Genomic DNA, 18,125 nt, shown 5'->3' with positions numbered 1-18,125 from the left:
ACGTACAGAAATACATACTAATATTTATATAAATACAGAAATACATAAATACGTATATAATATTTATACGTACAGAAATACTTATATAATATTTATATGTACAGAAATACGTACAAATCGTATATTTGTACAGTAAACCGTGAATAGTAACAGTGAACAGTAATACGGAACAGTAATTTCGTAAAACCGAAAATTGCTGAACAGTAACCGATTATTACTGTTTCGGCATTTAAAGGTTTACGAAACGATTCTAAATTCTTTTCTTATCTTTTCAAGGTGATCGTTAAATCGAGAAAAGGAATTATCTTCGGGAATTGTGGAATTACGCTCAAGTCAATAAGGTGAGTAAAATCTCACTGAATTACGAATCTACCCTCGTGGTGATTCAACATTTTTGCAAGTGTGTTTATCAAATGAATTACAACGTGTATATAATTTAGTGGACTACATATATACAGTATAATGGTAATAAGTACATATATATATATAGTTCATTAAATTACGTACTGTTATTAATTCATTGACAATAGTCATTTCAGTGACGGAAAATTGTGCATGAGTATGTGATTTAAATGGTACAATATGATGTGAGAATATTGTACGTAATTCTTCAGGTGTTTATGAAATATGACATGTATAGGATATAGTGGACTATGTATATATTGTATAAATGGTAAATAAATACGAATATATATAGTTTGCTATATAATATACTGTTATGATTTTTATTGTGGTGATATCGTGAAAGTTTTAAAACGTACAATATGATGAGTGATTATTGTACGTGATTTTAACATTGAGATTGTTAAAATGTTGATTTGTCTTCGGACGTGATTTGGTACAATATGATGTGAGATTATTGTACGTGTTTGGCAAGTCGGAACCTAGCCTTTGGCCGGGCGAAAGTTACGATACAGTTAGAGCTCTAGTCTGTCTGCCTTAGTACTGCATGTGAGGTAACGGGTGGTTATCTGCTCATGGGTACTCAGTTTATTTTGGATGTTGGGTAGCGGGTGGCTATCCAATATCAACGGTGTATTACGAGAGGGGTAACAGATGTGTACCAGCGTTCTTGGTACCCGTATTATAAATGCATTGGGTAACCAGAAGGGTTACTTAATTTCCTCATGAGCGTTTTATTTCATATTTCTTTGGGTCAACCAGATGGGCTGACTATTGACTCATGAGGGCATTTATATTTGTTGTTTTGTGATCTTTCGTATATATTGATATGCGAACTGTATTGTGATTTTACTCATACGAGCTATAAGCTTACCGGGTTTGTGTTTACAATCCCGGTGCACCAATTCGATGGTGTAGGGGATAATTCTGCATGTGCTGATTAGTGGGGGTTGAGTGACGACTACAGAGGCTCGAAGTCGTTCGTATCCTACTTGTGGTGAAGTTTTAGCGTGGGTTTGTGTGTGTGAAGTTGTGTAATTTCATTTGTGAAAATTGTGAGTGATTTGTGAGGATTATTACATTTCCATTTTATGTATGGATTATAAATTTGGGTTGTAATAATTGGTTGACTGAGTTGTATTGAGAACTCAGAATTGATCCGCTGTTACACTTTAATGATTTAGATTTATTTGAGATTATTTGGTGTTTAACGACTTTAGAATTTTGAGTTTTTAAGCTCGAAATTTTGGGGTCGTTACACAGTACATCATACAAAATATATAGTTCTACAAAATTAAAAATAGAATCACTACTAATAGCATTTATACGAGTGTAAATGACTAAATACTACTGATCGAACCCAAATAATAATTACCATGATAATTATCAAGGCCCCATAAGCCTACCTACAAAATGCAAATCAAGAAGCATACCATTACCAAAAAGCCAAAAAGCTATATAACCAGATTAGCAGATCATTAATCCTGTAAAAGCATCAAATTGGATAGAGAAGCTATAAAACTGATTGGTATGTGTATATAATTATTCATCAGTTACAATTAAATGTATTTCAGACTGGAATGTACAGTAGTGTGTACGAGAAACCAGATATTTGCTAGTTAAAAACCACATAGTACAACTATTAATTATTAGAATGGAATAATAAAGCATCTGTACTGATGAGAAGTGCAATCGACCCTATTATATATGAGTAAAATAAGGAAGAAAATTATATGTACCGCTATACAAAAACGAACTGGCCGGGTACGGGTACAATCACTAGATTCTGGCTAATTCAGGTGAAGACAACACACAACAGAAGGAAGTCCAAGCTGCAGAACCCACTATCAAGTGAACACCGCATGCATATGATCGGGTACTTGGAAAAAGGGAAGAGACAACAGAATAAGAAACAAAGAAGAGACAGCCATGGCGATGATAGCGCAAGAGGCTGCACAGTTAATTGCGGAAACTGGAGAAGACAAACAACGCAGAGTAATAAGATGATTAGGGACCATACTAGGAGGCCGCTACGTGAATTAAGGGAATGGTCCAATGCTAATATGCTATATAATAATAATCTGAAGGTTGATTACCAGCTAGTTTGGCACAGTAATCAGTCTCGTCTGTTGTATGTACGTCGGCCAATCGGCCATTGGTAAAAATTTAATTCATCAAATAGTATGCTGCCAAGCTAATCAGTTTTTGCGAGCTTATATCGATATTATTGTCTAAACGATGCAGCAAGAGAAACAAAAAAATAACTTACCGATTCAAAGGCATATGTGATGTTCCATTGAGAGAGAGAGAGAGAGAGAGAGAGAGAGAGAGAGAGAGAGAGAGAGAGAGCAAACAGTCCATGCCAGAATCGGATACAGATCGATTGGTCAATAGATGAGGATGCATTGAATCGACGTCCGGCAGGTAGAGGAAGGGAGTGAGCAGGTGACAGAAAGAGAAATGAGCACGCAAAAGCAATACCATACGCTTTATGCCATCTACCTCTGTGTGCTCACTCTCTTCTGTCAATTTCTATCTCCACTGCACCAACCCACCCAACCATATAATTTTTGTCTATATATAATGATAAATCTAACAGCATCTCGGCATTCATAGACTTCTGGTGAAGAAACAATAAATGATGACTAGAATAAATAGAAAACGAAAGAGGAAGAGAGCGATTCAACACTCGACCAAAGATAACTCTATTAACTGATGGAGGAGGAGGTGGAGGATGAGGAGTCAGATCTGAGAAGGTTATAATTAAGAGCCTTTTTTGGAAAGGTCCACGAGAAGTCGGAAAAATGGAAAAACATATGATCCGTGCTTCATCAACAAAAATAAAAAATGAATGGCGAGACGAGGACCACGATTTAGGGTTTGTACAAGCCAACACTCTCCACAAACCCCAATGACTAAAACGAAGGAGAGAAAACCATATCATGACCTTATCTCCACTATGGTTAATTAAAACAGTATCTCTCTCTCTCTCTCTCTCTCTCTCTCTCTCTCATATGTATGTGTCTGTCATGCAGATACAGATGAAGGAGGAGGTAGGGGCAGATGGATCGAGTTGCTGAAGGAGAGACGTACAGGTGTGGTGTCGGTGACACTTAGCCAAAGAGAGAAGAAAAGCTTCTGAATCAATGGCGAGGCCAGAACGTACACCAGATATAGCTGGAAATTAAAGCCCAAAAAATAACGAAAGTACCATTTCTGACAGACTACAAGGGATAGAGAGGAGAGTCTCCTTTAACCTCTACCCTGAATCTTTATGTGTGCTTTGATTTTAGTTCAGTACTAGCCTGCGTGGGAAGAGATATATAGAGTTTGGTTTTCTCTCATCTTCGAGAGAGAAAGAAAATAAGAAATTAATGAATAATAAGATAAAGACGGGAAAATCCAAGAGACTAGTTGTTGATAACTGATAAGTAAGTATATACTTAATACACATGGAAACAAATTTTTCGTTCATCTGTATCATACTTATCTCATGTTCAGAACTTAAGTAAATATCAAGTATCTCTTATAAAACTATAGTTATAATTTATTTATTTTAAAAGGAAAAATTACCAAAATACACCCCAAACTTTACTAAAATTGTCAATTTGCACCCCAAATTTATATTTTGAGTCAATTTACCTCTTAAATTTGGTAAAAATTGCCGATTTGCACTCCATCCGTTAAATTTAACTGTTTTCATCCAATTTTGCGTCAAATGTCATGTACATGAGGGGTAATGTTGTCATTTTCTATTTATATTTTTCTTAAAAGCAAATACAAATATTCTTTAAAAAGAGGATTATTTTTAATCAAATTATTTATTTACATTTTTTTTATTACATACTTAACTCTACTTCTAATTATATATTCAACATACCCACCCATTCAAATATAGTGTGTTGTGTATATATATATATATGTACACATTGTTTGAGGATGAATGAAACGAGAATAATAACGACGTAATGGAACAAAACGTAACTATTTAATTATTGATAATGGGGCTTATATATAAGCATTACATAACTACAATCTCGTAGGATTCGGAGTCCTAATATATTACAGAGATGTGAATCTATCTCTAACAGGAAACTTAATAAGGCTAAGACACACACAATGGTACAATAGTATTTCTCCCAGAACACACATTTATTTTTAATTTTTAATTTATTTATTTATATTTGTCTAATATCTTTTAACATACTATATCAATTAAAATATTAAATATATAAATCAATAACATGTTTCGAAAAAAAAATTGTAACAAGTGTTCATCTTAAGTAATTTTATTAATTTATTTTATTATTAAATATGAATAAATATATAATGACAATATTGTCCCTCAAATGCATGACATGTGACTTAAAATTGGATGGAAAACATTAAATTTAACGGATATAATGCAAATCGGCAATTTTTACCAAGTTTAGGAAGTAAATTGACTCAAATGTAACTTTAATGTGTAAATTGACAATTATAGTTAAATTTAAAGTACAAATCGGCTTTTTTGAAAAGAAAAAAAAATAGCACTTAACATTTACTTAATAAGATGATGGATATGAGACGAGGATAATAAGTTCTGCAGACAAATATGTTTCTAAGACACCATCCGTGTCGAAACACAATTGGGTGGGGGGGCCGGGATTAGGTTATGGCCGTTGCTGCAATGTCAAACCCTCAATTTGTGCCGTCGGATAGTCTTTGATGGTAGGGCAGGTACGCTGTGGGCATGTCGTCTGGGAATTTGGGAAGGCCAATAGTCATGAGAGTGCCACTTCGGGAGACAAATCATCTAGAATTCTCTCTCTTTCTTTTTTCTTTTTTCTTTTTAATTATTCACCCTCATTTCTTTTTTTTTCTTCTTTTTTACAAAAAACACCTTCATTTCATTTCCTCTCATGATCGAGAAAACTCTAGGAAAGACGCCAGCATAGCCTAGATAGCTAGAAAGGAAGAGAGGAGCGTGGGATGCATGGAAACGATCGATTTGGGAAGAAGCAGATAGAGATTAGAGAGACTACACCTGTAAATAAAGCCCTAATCAGCCACGCTCGCCAAGCCCTAGCAATCCAAGCTATTCCTTCCTTTGTATTGTCCTCCCAACCTGGCTACACATCGATCGCTCAACCTATCAACATAGCTCAGCAGATTTTTTTATCTTTAGGTCTCATCTTTGAACGATAATTTTTTTGAATCTTGATTCACTTCATCTTGGTATATATATTAGTCGCGTCTGGACCACTGGCTCACATATTTTGATTGAATCACCTCGTAGTTATTTCAAAGTTAGTATAGTCAATGCCAAATCCAATCTGATTACAATTCAATCCAATTATATATACATCATAGATAATAGATTCATAGGTAATGTTGAAAAAACAATTGACCTATTTTCTGTAACGCATCCTATATGGGCTCCCATAGTGCAGCTGTAGGAGCAGAGGTCTGCCGGCATCATGCCTCTCAAGTCTCAGTTACATCGGTTACAAAATTTGCTTCTCTCAAACTATGTGCATGAAAACTTGATAGAATAAAAATGATCACCCAAGAGAGATATCATTGACAAAGGTTCAAAGCGTTGGCAATCCTCCGTTTCCACTCGTGTCTTTTTAATTGCTTCTACTCTAGTTAGTTGGCTTACTTGGCTATGAGTTCGTGCGCGTTGATATTCGTCCTCAGTAGCAATCAATAATTAACAACTCAAGTACTCAAAAGTACAGCTAGTTTCATCTACAACACAAAGGTAGAATCAGCAGTCCAGCACCATGCACATTCAACATGCAGACTACCAAACACCATGGCAACTCTTAAACCACAATACCAGTGAACTCGTAGGTTGCACAGCCACAAATGGTAGTCATAGGCTACAACGATCATCGGAAACAATGTAAAAAAATGACAGACAGATGCAACCATGAGCATGCACCAAGTTGGCCCTAATCTAGACTGGCTCACTCGACATTGCAGAGAAGCACAGGACAGTCTTAAAATTTAGAATATGGTACTCTGGCAGCACATCAGCAGATCTAACATTATCTATAAAATCAACAGAGCTAACCCAAACCTTCTACTGTTGCCTCCAAAACAACAATAATTTTACTCTAATAACATTGGATATAAATAAAACTAGATTATCCCTACAACCGACATCCGCTAGACATCAAACGATGGATGTACCAATTCTAGCCACAAATCTGGGGATCCTGCCAACACGATGACAAAACCTAATTGAAAGATACGCCAATCATCAACTTCTGGCTCCTCGCCTACGCTTCTTCCCAGACTTGGTTCCCTGTGCCTTGGATGAAGCTACTGACTTTCCCTTGCTCCTTTCTGGTGCCTTCTCCGAATCAGTAGAGTCCTCTTCCATATCCTCAGTGTCTCTTGCTTTTGAACCAGATTTCACCTTGCCATTGGCTTTGCTACTACTCTGAGGAGATTTACCCTTGGGAGTGGAGGCAACAGTTTTTGGCATTGACTTTCCAGCCTTTAGAGTGTCTTGCTTGGACTTGGTTGAAGCTCTTTGGATGCTGCTATCATCCTCCTTGGATTTGCTACTCTTAGGTGTTTGGGAATCATTGTTCTTTGACTTGCTGGATGCCTTCTGAGCAACATCAACTGATTTACCTTTACTTCTTGGAGTTTGATCCTTTAATTTTCCAAAACGGTCATCATCCGTTTTGCCAACAGCCTTAGATGTATCACCTTTGGATCGGCCATCAGATTTACGACCAGACTTTGTGGTTCTCCCTTTTGATTTGCTGGAGGAAGCTCCTCCGCCCCTATAAGAATAACTTCAACGTGAGAAATCAAGAAACTAATCAAAACAATTTTTCGTAACAAATATATCACTGACAATTTGGGTGAAGCCTCCGTCTTTTCTTTCTTAGTTGAGCCATCACGATCAGTTCTTGCTTTCTTCTTCAGGGGCCTGATGAACATTAAACAGGGTAGTCAAAATGAATTTTTTTTATGGAAGCAAAAACAAGCAAACAAGCAAACAGGCAGAGAAGTTTGTGTTAAACCCTAAACCCTACAGCAGAAAAATAATTTACTCAAAAGCAAGTACAGAGTAAAATATTTTTTTTATCCAATCAAAGAGCAGAAGATACACGCGGTCTTCAATGTCCACAATGTTCAAGGACCATCAATGACATGACATCAGATTTAAAACACAAGTGTGACATTAATCTATCAAACCATGAAGATTGGATGATATAATCTGAAGATCACATTTAGTCTAACCCATGAGTCAGACTGTAATCGTTTTTCAGACTGTATAACAAAAGTAAAGAGTGCTTACAGTTCAGAAGAGCCATCGTGACTTGACACATAACCTTCCTGCTCCTGTTAAGAAAATGATATCACAAACTTAAGCAAAAACAATTCAAGCTAACAGAAAAAATATGGCAGTCACCCTACCTCTTCTGATTCAGAGTCACTTTCTACATACAGCCATTTCTGTTTTTTAAGATTTAAAATTTCTTCATCTCCATCATTGTACTTCACCTACAGAAGATGGCAACAGTACAAAAAGTCAAAACATCGTTAATTTTTACTAGAATTACAATAGTAAAAATCAGCGGTTTGTAGAGAATGAGGCTTGTAAAGCCGCTAGCATCTTACCACATGCTTCTTTTTACCAGAATCAAAAGAATCAACAACTCCTTTGTAATACCTGTAATATTATAATTGAGTCATCACACAACAGATTTACAGTTCACATTCTACAACTAGAATTAAAAAGAAAATCCATAATCCAACTTCAATACAGCATAACTATTCACATGCAAATTTTGGCAATCTAAAACTACTGACATTAGGTCAAGCATCACGTTGCTCTTTTCAAACTCGATTCTTAACAAAAAAAACCATTGTGCTGGCAACACACTTGAAGAAAACATAAATGACATGTCTACAGATATATGTATTGCAAAAACAGTACAACAGAAGTTAATTGGAATCACAATGGCTACCAAGACTTCAAGAAAGCATAATAATGATGTGTCTACAGATAGGTCTGTTGTATATTTAAAACAAAACGTTTATGTGTTCAGTACATCTGAAGGAAATCATTGATATAACATAAAATGGAAGGTAAGTACTTACATGTGATCCTTTGGCCACCAAACTTTTATCTTTGAACCGATTATCTCAGTGTCATCAAACTCTTTTATACCAGATTGCTGAAAATCATAAGGAAATTGGCACATGACGGGGTCAAAAAAAAACAAAGAATCTTGAGCTGATTATAAGTGCTTTAAAGTGAAAACAATCAGATTTCCTTCAAATGTGTTGATAGTGGTGATAATAATGCATACAAATTTCTAACACCCCATTCCCCAAGCCTGGTTAATAGACCAAGGCTCCCAACTGGGCCTCCTGCCAAAAGCTACAATCTTAGAAGGCAACAAACTCAAGCAAAGCAAGATAGTTACTGTAAGGGGATTCCAACCGAAGACCACATGGGATAAACTATGGGACCGACCATTCGTATAATCACTCATTGGAATACCAACATATCATAGTAGAAATAAGGCATGTGCCAGACAATTATTCTAGGAAGAAGAATCATGAACAATTTATCACCCCAAGTTCACCGCCAGACAAGGAACATAAATAAATCCATAACATACATTCAAAAAAATTAATGAATGCTCTGTTATGCAATTTCATAACCAGGATCCAAAGAAACTCTGGAATTGTATAACTTAAGACCTAAGTGCACATACCTTTTCTTTTTCCGAAAGACGCTTCCTCTTGGAATTTGTCTTAGGGGTCTCTTCCAATGACAGTTCATCCTTGGTTGGTTTTGACTTGGGTGTCAATGGTATCTCCTAAACAGTTCATGACAACAGTAAGTTCATTAAAAGGTATATAATAACAAAAACCATTAGTAACATCAGTGAAAATAACAAATGTTATTCTGAAGCAAATTGAAGATAGTACCTTGTCAACTTCCATGGCTGAGGATTTTGTTGAACTTCTTCTTGAAGAAACTTTACTGCGAGTGCCCTTTTTCTTATCTTCTGGCTGCTTCAAAAAAGACTCATCACTAATTTTATTTCCATCAACCTTCTTAGCTGACTTCTGTCTTGCCTCTGAATCACTTGTGCTGCTACTTTCCTTTTTAGGTGCATCTACCACAACTGAAGTATTATCCTTATTATTCCCAGTAGAAACCCTCTTGGCTGACTTCTGTTTCACCTCTGAATCACTAGCTGCACCACTTTCCTTTTTAGGAGCATCCACCACAGTGGGACTTTTATTCTCATTGGGACCCCCGGCAGAGAGTTTTTTTCCGGACCGCTTACTTGATTTTAAATCTGAATCACTTGTTTCATCAATTGCCTTTTTGGATTCATCTTCAGCAACAGCCGTAGCTTCTTTATTAGAAGTATTTTTCTTTTTATGTCGTCCAGCTCTCCTGGGACGACTTTCATCAGGAAGGCTCCCGCTTGGGGATGGTGGAGCAACATCAGTTGATTCCTTCTCCAATGCATTGGAGGTATCAATATCCGACCCTTTCTCATTTTCTAAAGGCACAACTTCCTTCACAACAGGATCCTCACGAGGTGGAGAAGGAGCATCTTCAGAGCCAATTTTCTGGCCCAGAAGGTCCTCTGTTTCTTCCTCATTATCAGCTTGAGGACTCTCTGCAGGTTGTGCTGTTGACAAACTATCCATATCCTTGCTAACTTCTTCTGGCATTTGTTTTGTATCAACAGCCTTATCGATCTCCATACTATCAGGTTCAGCAACATTTGATGTATCTGGACTTTTGACTTCTTCAGTATCTTCACCCTGCTCTTGCTTCTGTAAAGAATTCAAATCAGCCAAAGATTCATCTTCTCCAGTCACTGCTCCACCATTATTCATAATTACCTTATCCGATCCGTCAATAACAGGATCAACTTGTTCAGATGAAACTGCTGCGGTTGAGTTTTCTTTTTCTGCCTGCAAAGATAAGGTCCCGAGCCATTTACTAAGTTGTCAATCAAGCCATTATAATGAGAGTGAAGACTGACAAAGAGGAAGAAGACACTCACCTGGACTGCCTCTTCTGAAGATCCCCGGATTGTCAACTTGTCCTCCTGAAGTAAAATGAGTTGAAACCTCAAAACCAAACTAAATTAACTTGACAACACAGAAAAGCAACATGATAGATAAACAAAATCCCTCTTCTCACCCAACACAGAGAGAGAGAGAGAGAGAGAGAGAGAAGAGAGAGTTGGCATCATTTGAAACCACAAACAGCCACAGGGCAATAAGAGGACAATCAGAGGTAACAATGCTTAGTAATAAAACCCAACAGGACTAGACAGCCCTCCTTTAATATCTTTAAGAGTCAAAACGGAGTTGGAAGACAGAACAATCCGCTCCCTTGAACCATAAATGGTTGCCCAACCAGTAGCCAGCTTTGTCAACTTTAATACAGTTGAGGGAAGCAATCACCTATCAAGTTCTCTCATATGTATTACCAAATAATGTCTTGATCTAGGAACTGTGAAAATCTTACCATATCTCCATCATCATGCACTTCATTCTGCTCAGTGTCACCAGCTGTTTCTTCACATATTGAAGCTATTACTTTACTGTAATCACCTAATGCAATGCCAAGGGTTTCCACTTCCTGTTCCAGGTGAGTCTTCAGTTTACTAGCAGAGTTTTCGATTACTCTTTCACCCAACTTTCGAGAAATTGGTAGAACGTCCTGGGAAGTCAGGAAAGCAATCAGTCAGTAAATTGAAAAAGAAAAGAGGAATAAGATAAAACCAGTAGTCAATCAAGCAAAAAAGCAGAAACTTACCTCATCATCGTTTTTCACACTGGCTAGTAAGGGAGAAAGAAGTTCATAAGATATATCTTCACTTTCTTCTATGACAAGGGTCATAATTGTCTCCATCGATGAAAAAACACTCTCTGAGTGATAATCCCTGTAAAACACTCAAAGGGACATAAATAATGATAAGCTTACAACACCATATTTACTCAAAACTTAAAGACTTAATAGCGCAGAGAAACGCCTCCCAGCTCTACTTTTCGAAACTCATACCTTATTGCCTTGAGGAAATGCTGGAACATCTCAATGATCAACGCATCGCATTCAAGATCCAACATTACCACACAGGACCTGACCTTTGCAACAGTTTCAAGAATTGATAATCTCTTTGTATATGATGGGCTGGACTTGTCATCTAGATTTTCAAATGAAGAGACAATAAGCTGAAAGACCTCCTACAGACAAAACAGCCATAGATTAGTTTTAGAACGAGTCACAGAAGTGGGGCAGAAAACCGGTATAAGTATAGAAAATCAATAGTGCACCTTCATTTGTTCATCATCATACGGTGCATCAGGTGCGGTTATTCTTGTTATCTCACTGATGCAAGACGCAACTGAAACTTGGACATCAGGATCTGAATGCCTGAAAAGTCGTTCAGCAACCAATGCCTTCTGTGAAGGTAGAAGCGCAGCTTGCATTGACTTGTTTGGTGATTGTTCTACCTTTGATAGATAACTTTCAATCCTCTAATATGACAAAGGAGAAGAACAGTCAAGAGATTAATCCATTAAAAATCTTCAGAAAAGAGAGAAACACATCTGTTCATCGATGCATGCGGCTCTTATGATAGCTTGTACCAAAAATTCTATACAGGGGAGTCATTTGTGCTTCCTTTTCTTTATCTACAAACACTAAGCTCAATGACACTTAAAAAAATCTCAAATTAACAATGAACCCGTATTTGATTACACTAGGGAACCGCTCTGAACTTACTAAGCAGAAACCCGAACATATACGGCGGCATTCGAATAATTAACAAGGCAATGAACACATACAGTCGAATATTACAATGTAAATCCGCTTGGATCTCGAAACAGAACAACAGAATTGGAAGAGCTAATAATCCAATTACTAAAATTCATAAGAGAATCTATCATCACACTAACCAATTAAACCACTACATTTAGAACGCAGAAGAAATAACCAGTTTCGTACCAGTAAAGATGAAAAACACCAAAAACAGCCAAACGCGGATTAATTGGAAGGCGAATAAGAGAGGGAGCTTACGTCGAGAAGAGGAAGGAGGTCGTCGACGGCCGACGGAGGCTCGAGGAGTTGATTCCCAGCTTCGAGAAGCTGCGCTTCAAGCTCCTTGTCGGTGGAGGCCATTCTCTCCGGCCTCGGCGTTTATGAGTCTAGATAGATCCTTCACGATCTAGTACCTGTAGCCCTAATTCTCACACCATTGACAGCAGGAACCGATGAGAGAGAAAGTTAGGGTTTGTTTTCAGAGGGGGAGAGAGAGAGAGACTGTGTTTTTGAGCTCGGGGAAGAGTTTCGGATATTATTTTTTTGGCGTGGTGAGTTTAAAACGAAAATATAACATGTGGAATTTGGTTCAAGACTGGGGGACTTGTTTTTAATTGTACATGTAAAAGTAAATCAAGGAGAGAATCCAACGAAGGTTAGGCTCGGCATCCGCGGGATTGTGAATTGGATTTGAAGGTGGATCTCAAATCCGTGTTTGGATCATCTTCGCTCAGAGGCCCCCACGTGGGTTCTGCATTCAAATCAATGCTGCTTCCCTTTTCCTGGGAGGACCTCGAAACATATTATTATTTTTCCTTTCCTTTCACAAATTTCGTTTGATCATAAGTTCATGATCAAAAACAAATAAGAATGTGGGAGAACTTTTTATAATTTACGGGAATATGTATCATTTTTGTATTGCTTGCTCGTTTATAGACATAAGAGACAGGGCCGGACCTCACAAAATTCTAGTTTAATGACTTGAAATACTACAAATTCCAAACTATTGTAGGTTTATTATCTGAAAATTTATTTATATCTAAAATATATATATGTAAAAGAAAAGGGGTTAGATTTTGGCCCTGAGGCAACCGCTGCACCTCAGGTCCAGGCATGATAAGAGGAAGCACCAAGAGTTTTTTAACTTGGCAAAATTTTTCTTAACAATTGTTAGAGAAATAGTTAGTACGCAAGTCCACATTCTTTTTTGACGTGATTTTTCTCAAAAAAAAAGAAGAAGTAAGAATACGTTCATAATTGTGTGGGAGTATCATATCTTGATCTTTAGTTATGAGTTATAACCAACAGTAGTCTAATTTTAAGCGGGAAGATGTATGAATAAGTATGTAATTGGAGGAAAACCAATGCGATGAGTGCATGCATTAAGAGAACCAAATAATTCCATATCTTTTGTTTAATTTGGTGAACAACGTAAAAAGAAAATCTAATTTTTGTCTAAAATTTTATATACATTTAGTAGAATACCGTTTGTTATGATTAACTAATGAGGTTAACTGTTGTTGATGATATAAATTTTCCGTCACATGTTTGTCATTATTGGACAAGGATCTTCCAATCTCTCATTCTAAATCTAAATTGTAATATAAACTGGTTATGCAATAACTTCATATATACCAAATAATATAGCAGGAGTGAAATAATTAAACATGATTCAGTCTCATTAAAAGCAAGCTTGTTGAGACTTGACTTCAACTTCAGGTGGGAGAAATTTATGAACACAACTTTATACAATCCAGACTGAAAATTCTTGTATGAACGACCGGTGGTAAGTACATTGTGTCAATTTTAGTCATTCAAAATAACTTATATGCATCTATCGACCTACCATGTGTCTATATGTTACTATCTAACATTAGCAATTTACATTGTATGTTAGTAATGTTGCTATCTAAAGTACCTACTAGAGGTGGCAAATTGGCATAAAAACCCGAGTCCGCCTCGTTAAAAAATCGACCCGGCACGATCTGAGCCTGTTAGCGGCCCGAACCCATTATTGTAATGGGTTGAATCGATATATTTTGGCCTATGAGTCCGGTCCGAACCCGTTTTTAGCCCGACATGATGAATTTATGAGTCGGCCGTTAAACACATAATTTTATATTATTGATATAAATATTTAAACAATTTATCATTATTATATTGTTTAAAATAAAATTTTTCGATTACTTCATTATTTTAACTACAATATTTCACAAGAATAAAACGTAATTGTTTTGACATACGTAACGTTTTAGAAATAAGATTATGAAATATGTTGTAGTATTTTATTTATTTTACTATTATAAATAGTTATATAAAATAAATATTCTAAATACATATTATTTTTGATACTAATTGTGTCATATAATGCTAATGGGCCGCCCCGACCTGTTTATTGGCCCGGTTCCGGCCCGACATGGGCTTGGACCGTGGCTTGGGCTGAGCTTAATATTTAAGTAAATTGGCTTGCCCGAGTCCTGGTATAATAAATAAATAGGCCGGTCCGAGTATGGGCACGGACACGAACACGATTTTGACCCGTTTAAAATGAGTGATTCGTTTGCCACCTCTACTGTCTACAGTACATAAACCGGGTGAGAAATCGTGCAGGCGGAAGTGCACGTCGGTGTACTAAATCAATGGGTTTGGGGAATGAAGTTGTACACGTAGTTCGAACCCAATTAAGCAAGCAACTGGGCTGAGTTGCTGAAGGAATCCAAGTCAATTGGGTCGCAACGTGGATTGAAAATACCCGTCCAGTAAGATCCGTCCATGTCAGTTTACTGCCGACGTGTGTTTCTCCGATTGGGTGAAGCCATGTCGCTACGACGTGCTGGTCTCTGAAACAGCAAATTCAACCACACAGGAGATGAATATTGTTGGCTTTTTCTCCCAGATCGATTGAAACCTCAAAATTCGTTGTACAACGATTTGCGAAAGGGAGTCCTCCCAGATCGAACCGTGGCTTCCTCAGCTTCTCCAAGCTTGACGCGAAGAAAACCCACCTCTTCTTCGTCTTCCACAGAGCCGGGTCGGGTGGTGGGAAGAATCACTATACCCAGCCGGGCTTCGGAGCCTCAGTTCCCCTTTTGGCAGCAGACCTGGTTCATTGCCTTGCTCTTGGCCATGGCCATGGGCTTTCTCTGCCTAGCTGTCTTCCTCTTCCTCGGCCTCGATCTCGACACTGGCTACGCCGCTTCCACCCCCACCGCTGAGGGCGTCGAGGTTTGTTTCTCCTCATTTTGATTCCGATTCTTATTTCACACTGAATTCAGAGACTGATTGTTGTGCGCGTTGATCGGCATTGAGCAGATCACATACGGAAGTGTACTGAAGCTTATGCACGAGAAGACCAAGTATCGGCTGCACTCCCACGACGTGCCGTATGGCTCTGGCAGTGGCCAGCAGTCTGTCACTGGCTTTCCGAATGTCGACGATGCTAACAGCTACTGGGTATGCTATCCTCCTTGAATTTCTTCTATTTATGCTTTTCGATTGGAGATAATGAGGCTGATGTGATGATGTGTTGGTTTGTAGGTTGTTGGACCTCAGCTCGAAACATCTGCCAGGCAAGGTGACAGCATTCCGAGCGGGGCGATCATCAGGTTGCAGCATATGAAGACTAGGAAATGGCTGCATAGCCATTTACATGCTTCCCCCATATCTGGCAACCAAGAGGTTCATATATCCTCCTCTTTATCCTACCACAATGATCTGCATTTGTGACTGCGCCTGCCGATTTACTTAATCTTGAACCGGCATTTGTTGTTTCATCCATATCTGTATTGGTTTAAGACTCTACTTTTCAATAAATTTAGTGTAAAACTACCGCTTTATAAATGCTCTGAGTATTTGTGCAGGTGAGCTGCTTTGGGGGTGAAAATGAATCCGATACTGGTGATCACTGGAGGTGAGAAGCGAATCGATCTAATTTTAAGAGGTGTGGGGTGCCTCAATGATTTCCTTGCTTATTAGTCTTGCTGATGCATTGTGATGGCATGCAATTTCACAGGGTTATGATTGAAGGGAGTGGGAAGACCTGGAAGCAGGATCAAAGAGTTCGACTCCAGCATATTGACACCGGTGTTTACCTACACAGTCATGACAAGAAATACCAACGCATAGCTGGGGGACAGCAGGAGGTGAGAATAATGAAATCCTACCCTATTTATCCTAGACACTGAATAATATTGAAATTTCAAATTCTGATTGCTGCCTGCTGGTTAAGCAAAAATGGAACTCACAATATATACTCCCTTTTATGATGGCCTGTACATTGGTTGATTGTGTTAAGTTTGTATTTAAGATATTAACGTGGAGTTGTAATAACGTCTAGTGTCCTGAGTTTATTAGTAGATATGTGTAACTGCAGAAGCGTTTGCACTGGTCTATGTTCTTTTGACATTGAGGTTAGATGTCGGTAAAACACCATAGATGTACTCTACTTTGCCCCTTAGTTTCGAAATGTATTATGATCTTCGCCAAAACTGTGCACCACTAATATTACAGGTAGATTGAGCATGATTCAATGTTAATAAGCGCTAAAGTGACCAAATTCTACAGAACCCTTGGACAAACCATTAACTTCATTATATGTATATATTTTTGATGAGAACAATCAAGCCTATACATTATGCTTGCACCAAATGCACCAAACCTCCTGGGTGTATGCATATAAAGACTATAGTCAAGCTGGTGATGCATAGATTAATATCACTGAGAACAATCAGTTGTACTTCAATGTTTCTGCAAGTTAATTTATTATGCTGTGGAGGAATCACATTTTAAGTACCGTTGTCATGCATGACTCATGGCTGCAACATTTTTATATGTCCTATTTGTTACAGTGGGGGAGATGAAGTTTATGGTGCTGAAATTATCTTTAAGGTAGACTAAATATGTTTATTTCACCATGATGCAGGTTTGTGGTGTGAGAGACAAACGTGCCGACAATGTTTGGCTGGCAGCAGAAGGTGTATACCTTCCAGTCACTGAAACTAAGTAGAGATTGTTAATTTTAGAAAGGATCACTCTTATAAACAAGGTTACGAGATTTGAATTTTTTGTTGGCTGCGCATAATTGTTGTAGTAGATGTTTTAAGAATACAATGTTATCTAGTACTGTTATTAATGCTGTTAGAATCTTTTCTCTGGTAGAGAACAATGTTTAAGTAATAAGCTTTACCTGTGTCATAGAATCCAAATTAGATAATGGAAGCTGCAATTAGAGCATGACTGATCGTTTATGTGAAAATACTTGGTCTTGAGGTATGATTTTGGAGGCTGGGGGTGAGAACATCAAGTTGGGTAGTAAAGCATAGATATTCGAGTTTAGCTAAAAGCTGAAAGGCATTGAGCTCCTTTTTTTTTTTTTTTGAAGCTTTAACCATGTGGCTGGGTCGTAGTCTCCCTTTTTCTTTGTTGGGAGAGGTCGCAATTTAGTAGTGGTGATCCAAGCACTCATGTATAGATTTTGACTGGTGCACCTGTTACTTATTTCTAACGTGAAAGAGGTGTTTGTTTCATAATAAAATCTTTGAAAACTTTTTTTGTGAAATTGTAATGTGAGCTTATTTCACTTAGCATAAAGGCTCAGATCAAGATGAGCTTTGGATGGGGCTGCATTTAAAGTGGGCTAGAAGGCAATAAGAAGACATGAAATACGGCTTAGTTAGAAACGAGAACTGGGAAGAAGTAAAAGCCTGCCTACCTCGTTTCCTTTCCCTCTGTTTTTCACTCTGCCAAGGGCATTGCTCGTTGGCAGGTCAATTATGTGGAGCAACCATTTCATAGCCACATCAACCAGGTTCCTATTATACCGTGTTCGCATGCATGCACCAAGGACTTTAGCAACTGTCCAGTACTAGGCGGCCTACGCGGGCATCAAAAAGTTGCTAGACGGCCT

The 18,125-nt window shown here is 37.8% G+C and overlaps 2 protein-coding genes across 4 annotated transcripts; one reads left to right on the top strand and one right to left on the bottom strand.

Annotated features, from left to right (window-relative positions):
* Positions 1-6,124: 6,124 nt before the first annotated feature.
* Positions 6,125-12,772, bottom strand: LOC126782629 (sister chromatid cohesion protein PDS5 homolog C). 3 transcript variants are annotated; one of them, XM_050507914.1, is made up of 15 exons: positions 12,479-12,772; positions 11,734-11,937; positions 11,462-11,643; positions 11,216-11,342; positions 10,925-11,119; positions 10,455-10,499; positions 10,291-10,362; positions 9,355-10,221; positions 9,138-9,242; positions 8,515-8,591; positions 8,032-8,083; positions 7,828-7,914; positions 7,709-7,752; positions 7,262-7,336; positions 6,125-7,187 (listed from the first exon to the last, which is right to left on the bottom strand). In XM_050507914.1, the coding sequence occupies exons 1-15, from the start codon at positions 12,578-12,580 to the stop codon at positions 6,653-6,655; spliced, it is 2,769 nt and encodes a 922-aa protein (XP_050363871.1). In that variant the 5' UTR covers positions 12,581-12,772; the 3' UTR covers positions 6,125-6,652. The 3 variants fall into 3 exon arrangements, with proteins under 3 accessions (XP_050363871.1, XP_050363870.1, XP_050363869.1); XM_050507913.1 differs by having other exon boundaries at positions 6,125-7,180; positions 7,261-7,336; positions 9,355-10,362; XM_050507912.1 differs by having other exon boundaries at positions 9,355-10,362.
* Positions 12,773-15,089: 2,317 nt separating this feature from the next.
* LOC126782889 (stromal cell-derived factor 2-like protein) lies at positions 15,090-17,455 on the top strand. Its single transcript, XM_050508234.1, has 6 exons — positions 15,090-15,445; positions 15,533-15,673; positions 15,758-15,898; positions 16,081-16,130; positions 16,233-16,362; positions 17,142-17,455. Exons 1-6 carry the CDS (start codon positions 15,347-15,349, stop codon positions 17,223-17,225), a joined length of 645 nt encoding a protein of 214 aa, XP_050364191.1. The 5' UTR covers positions 15,090-15,346; the 3' UTR covers positions 17,226-17,455.
* Positions 17,456-18,125: the final 670 nt, after the last annotated feature.

Source organism: Argentina anserina, chromosome 2 (assembly GCF_933775445.1).
Source record: "Argentina anserina chromosome 2, drPotAnse1.1, whole genome shotgun sequence".
Classification (NCBI taxonomy): Eukaryota; Viridiplantae; Streptophyta; class Magnoliopsida; order Rosales; family Rosaceae; genus Argentina; species Argentina anserina.
Note: the sequence above shows the minus strand (reverse complement) of the source record. Positions and strands in the feature narration are given on the sequence as shown.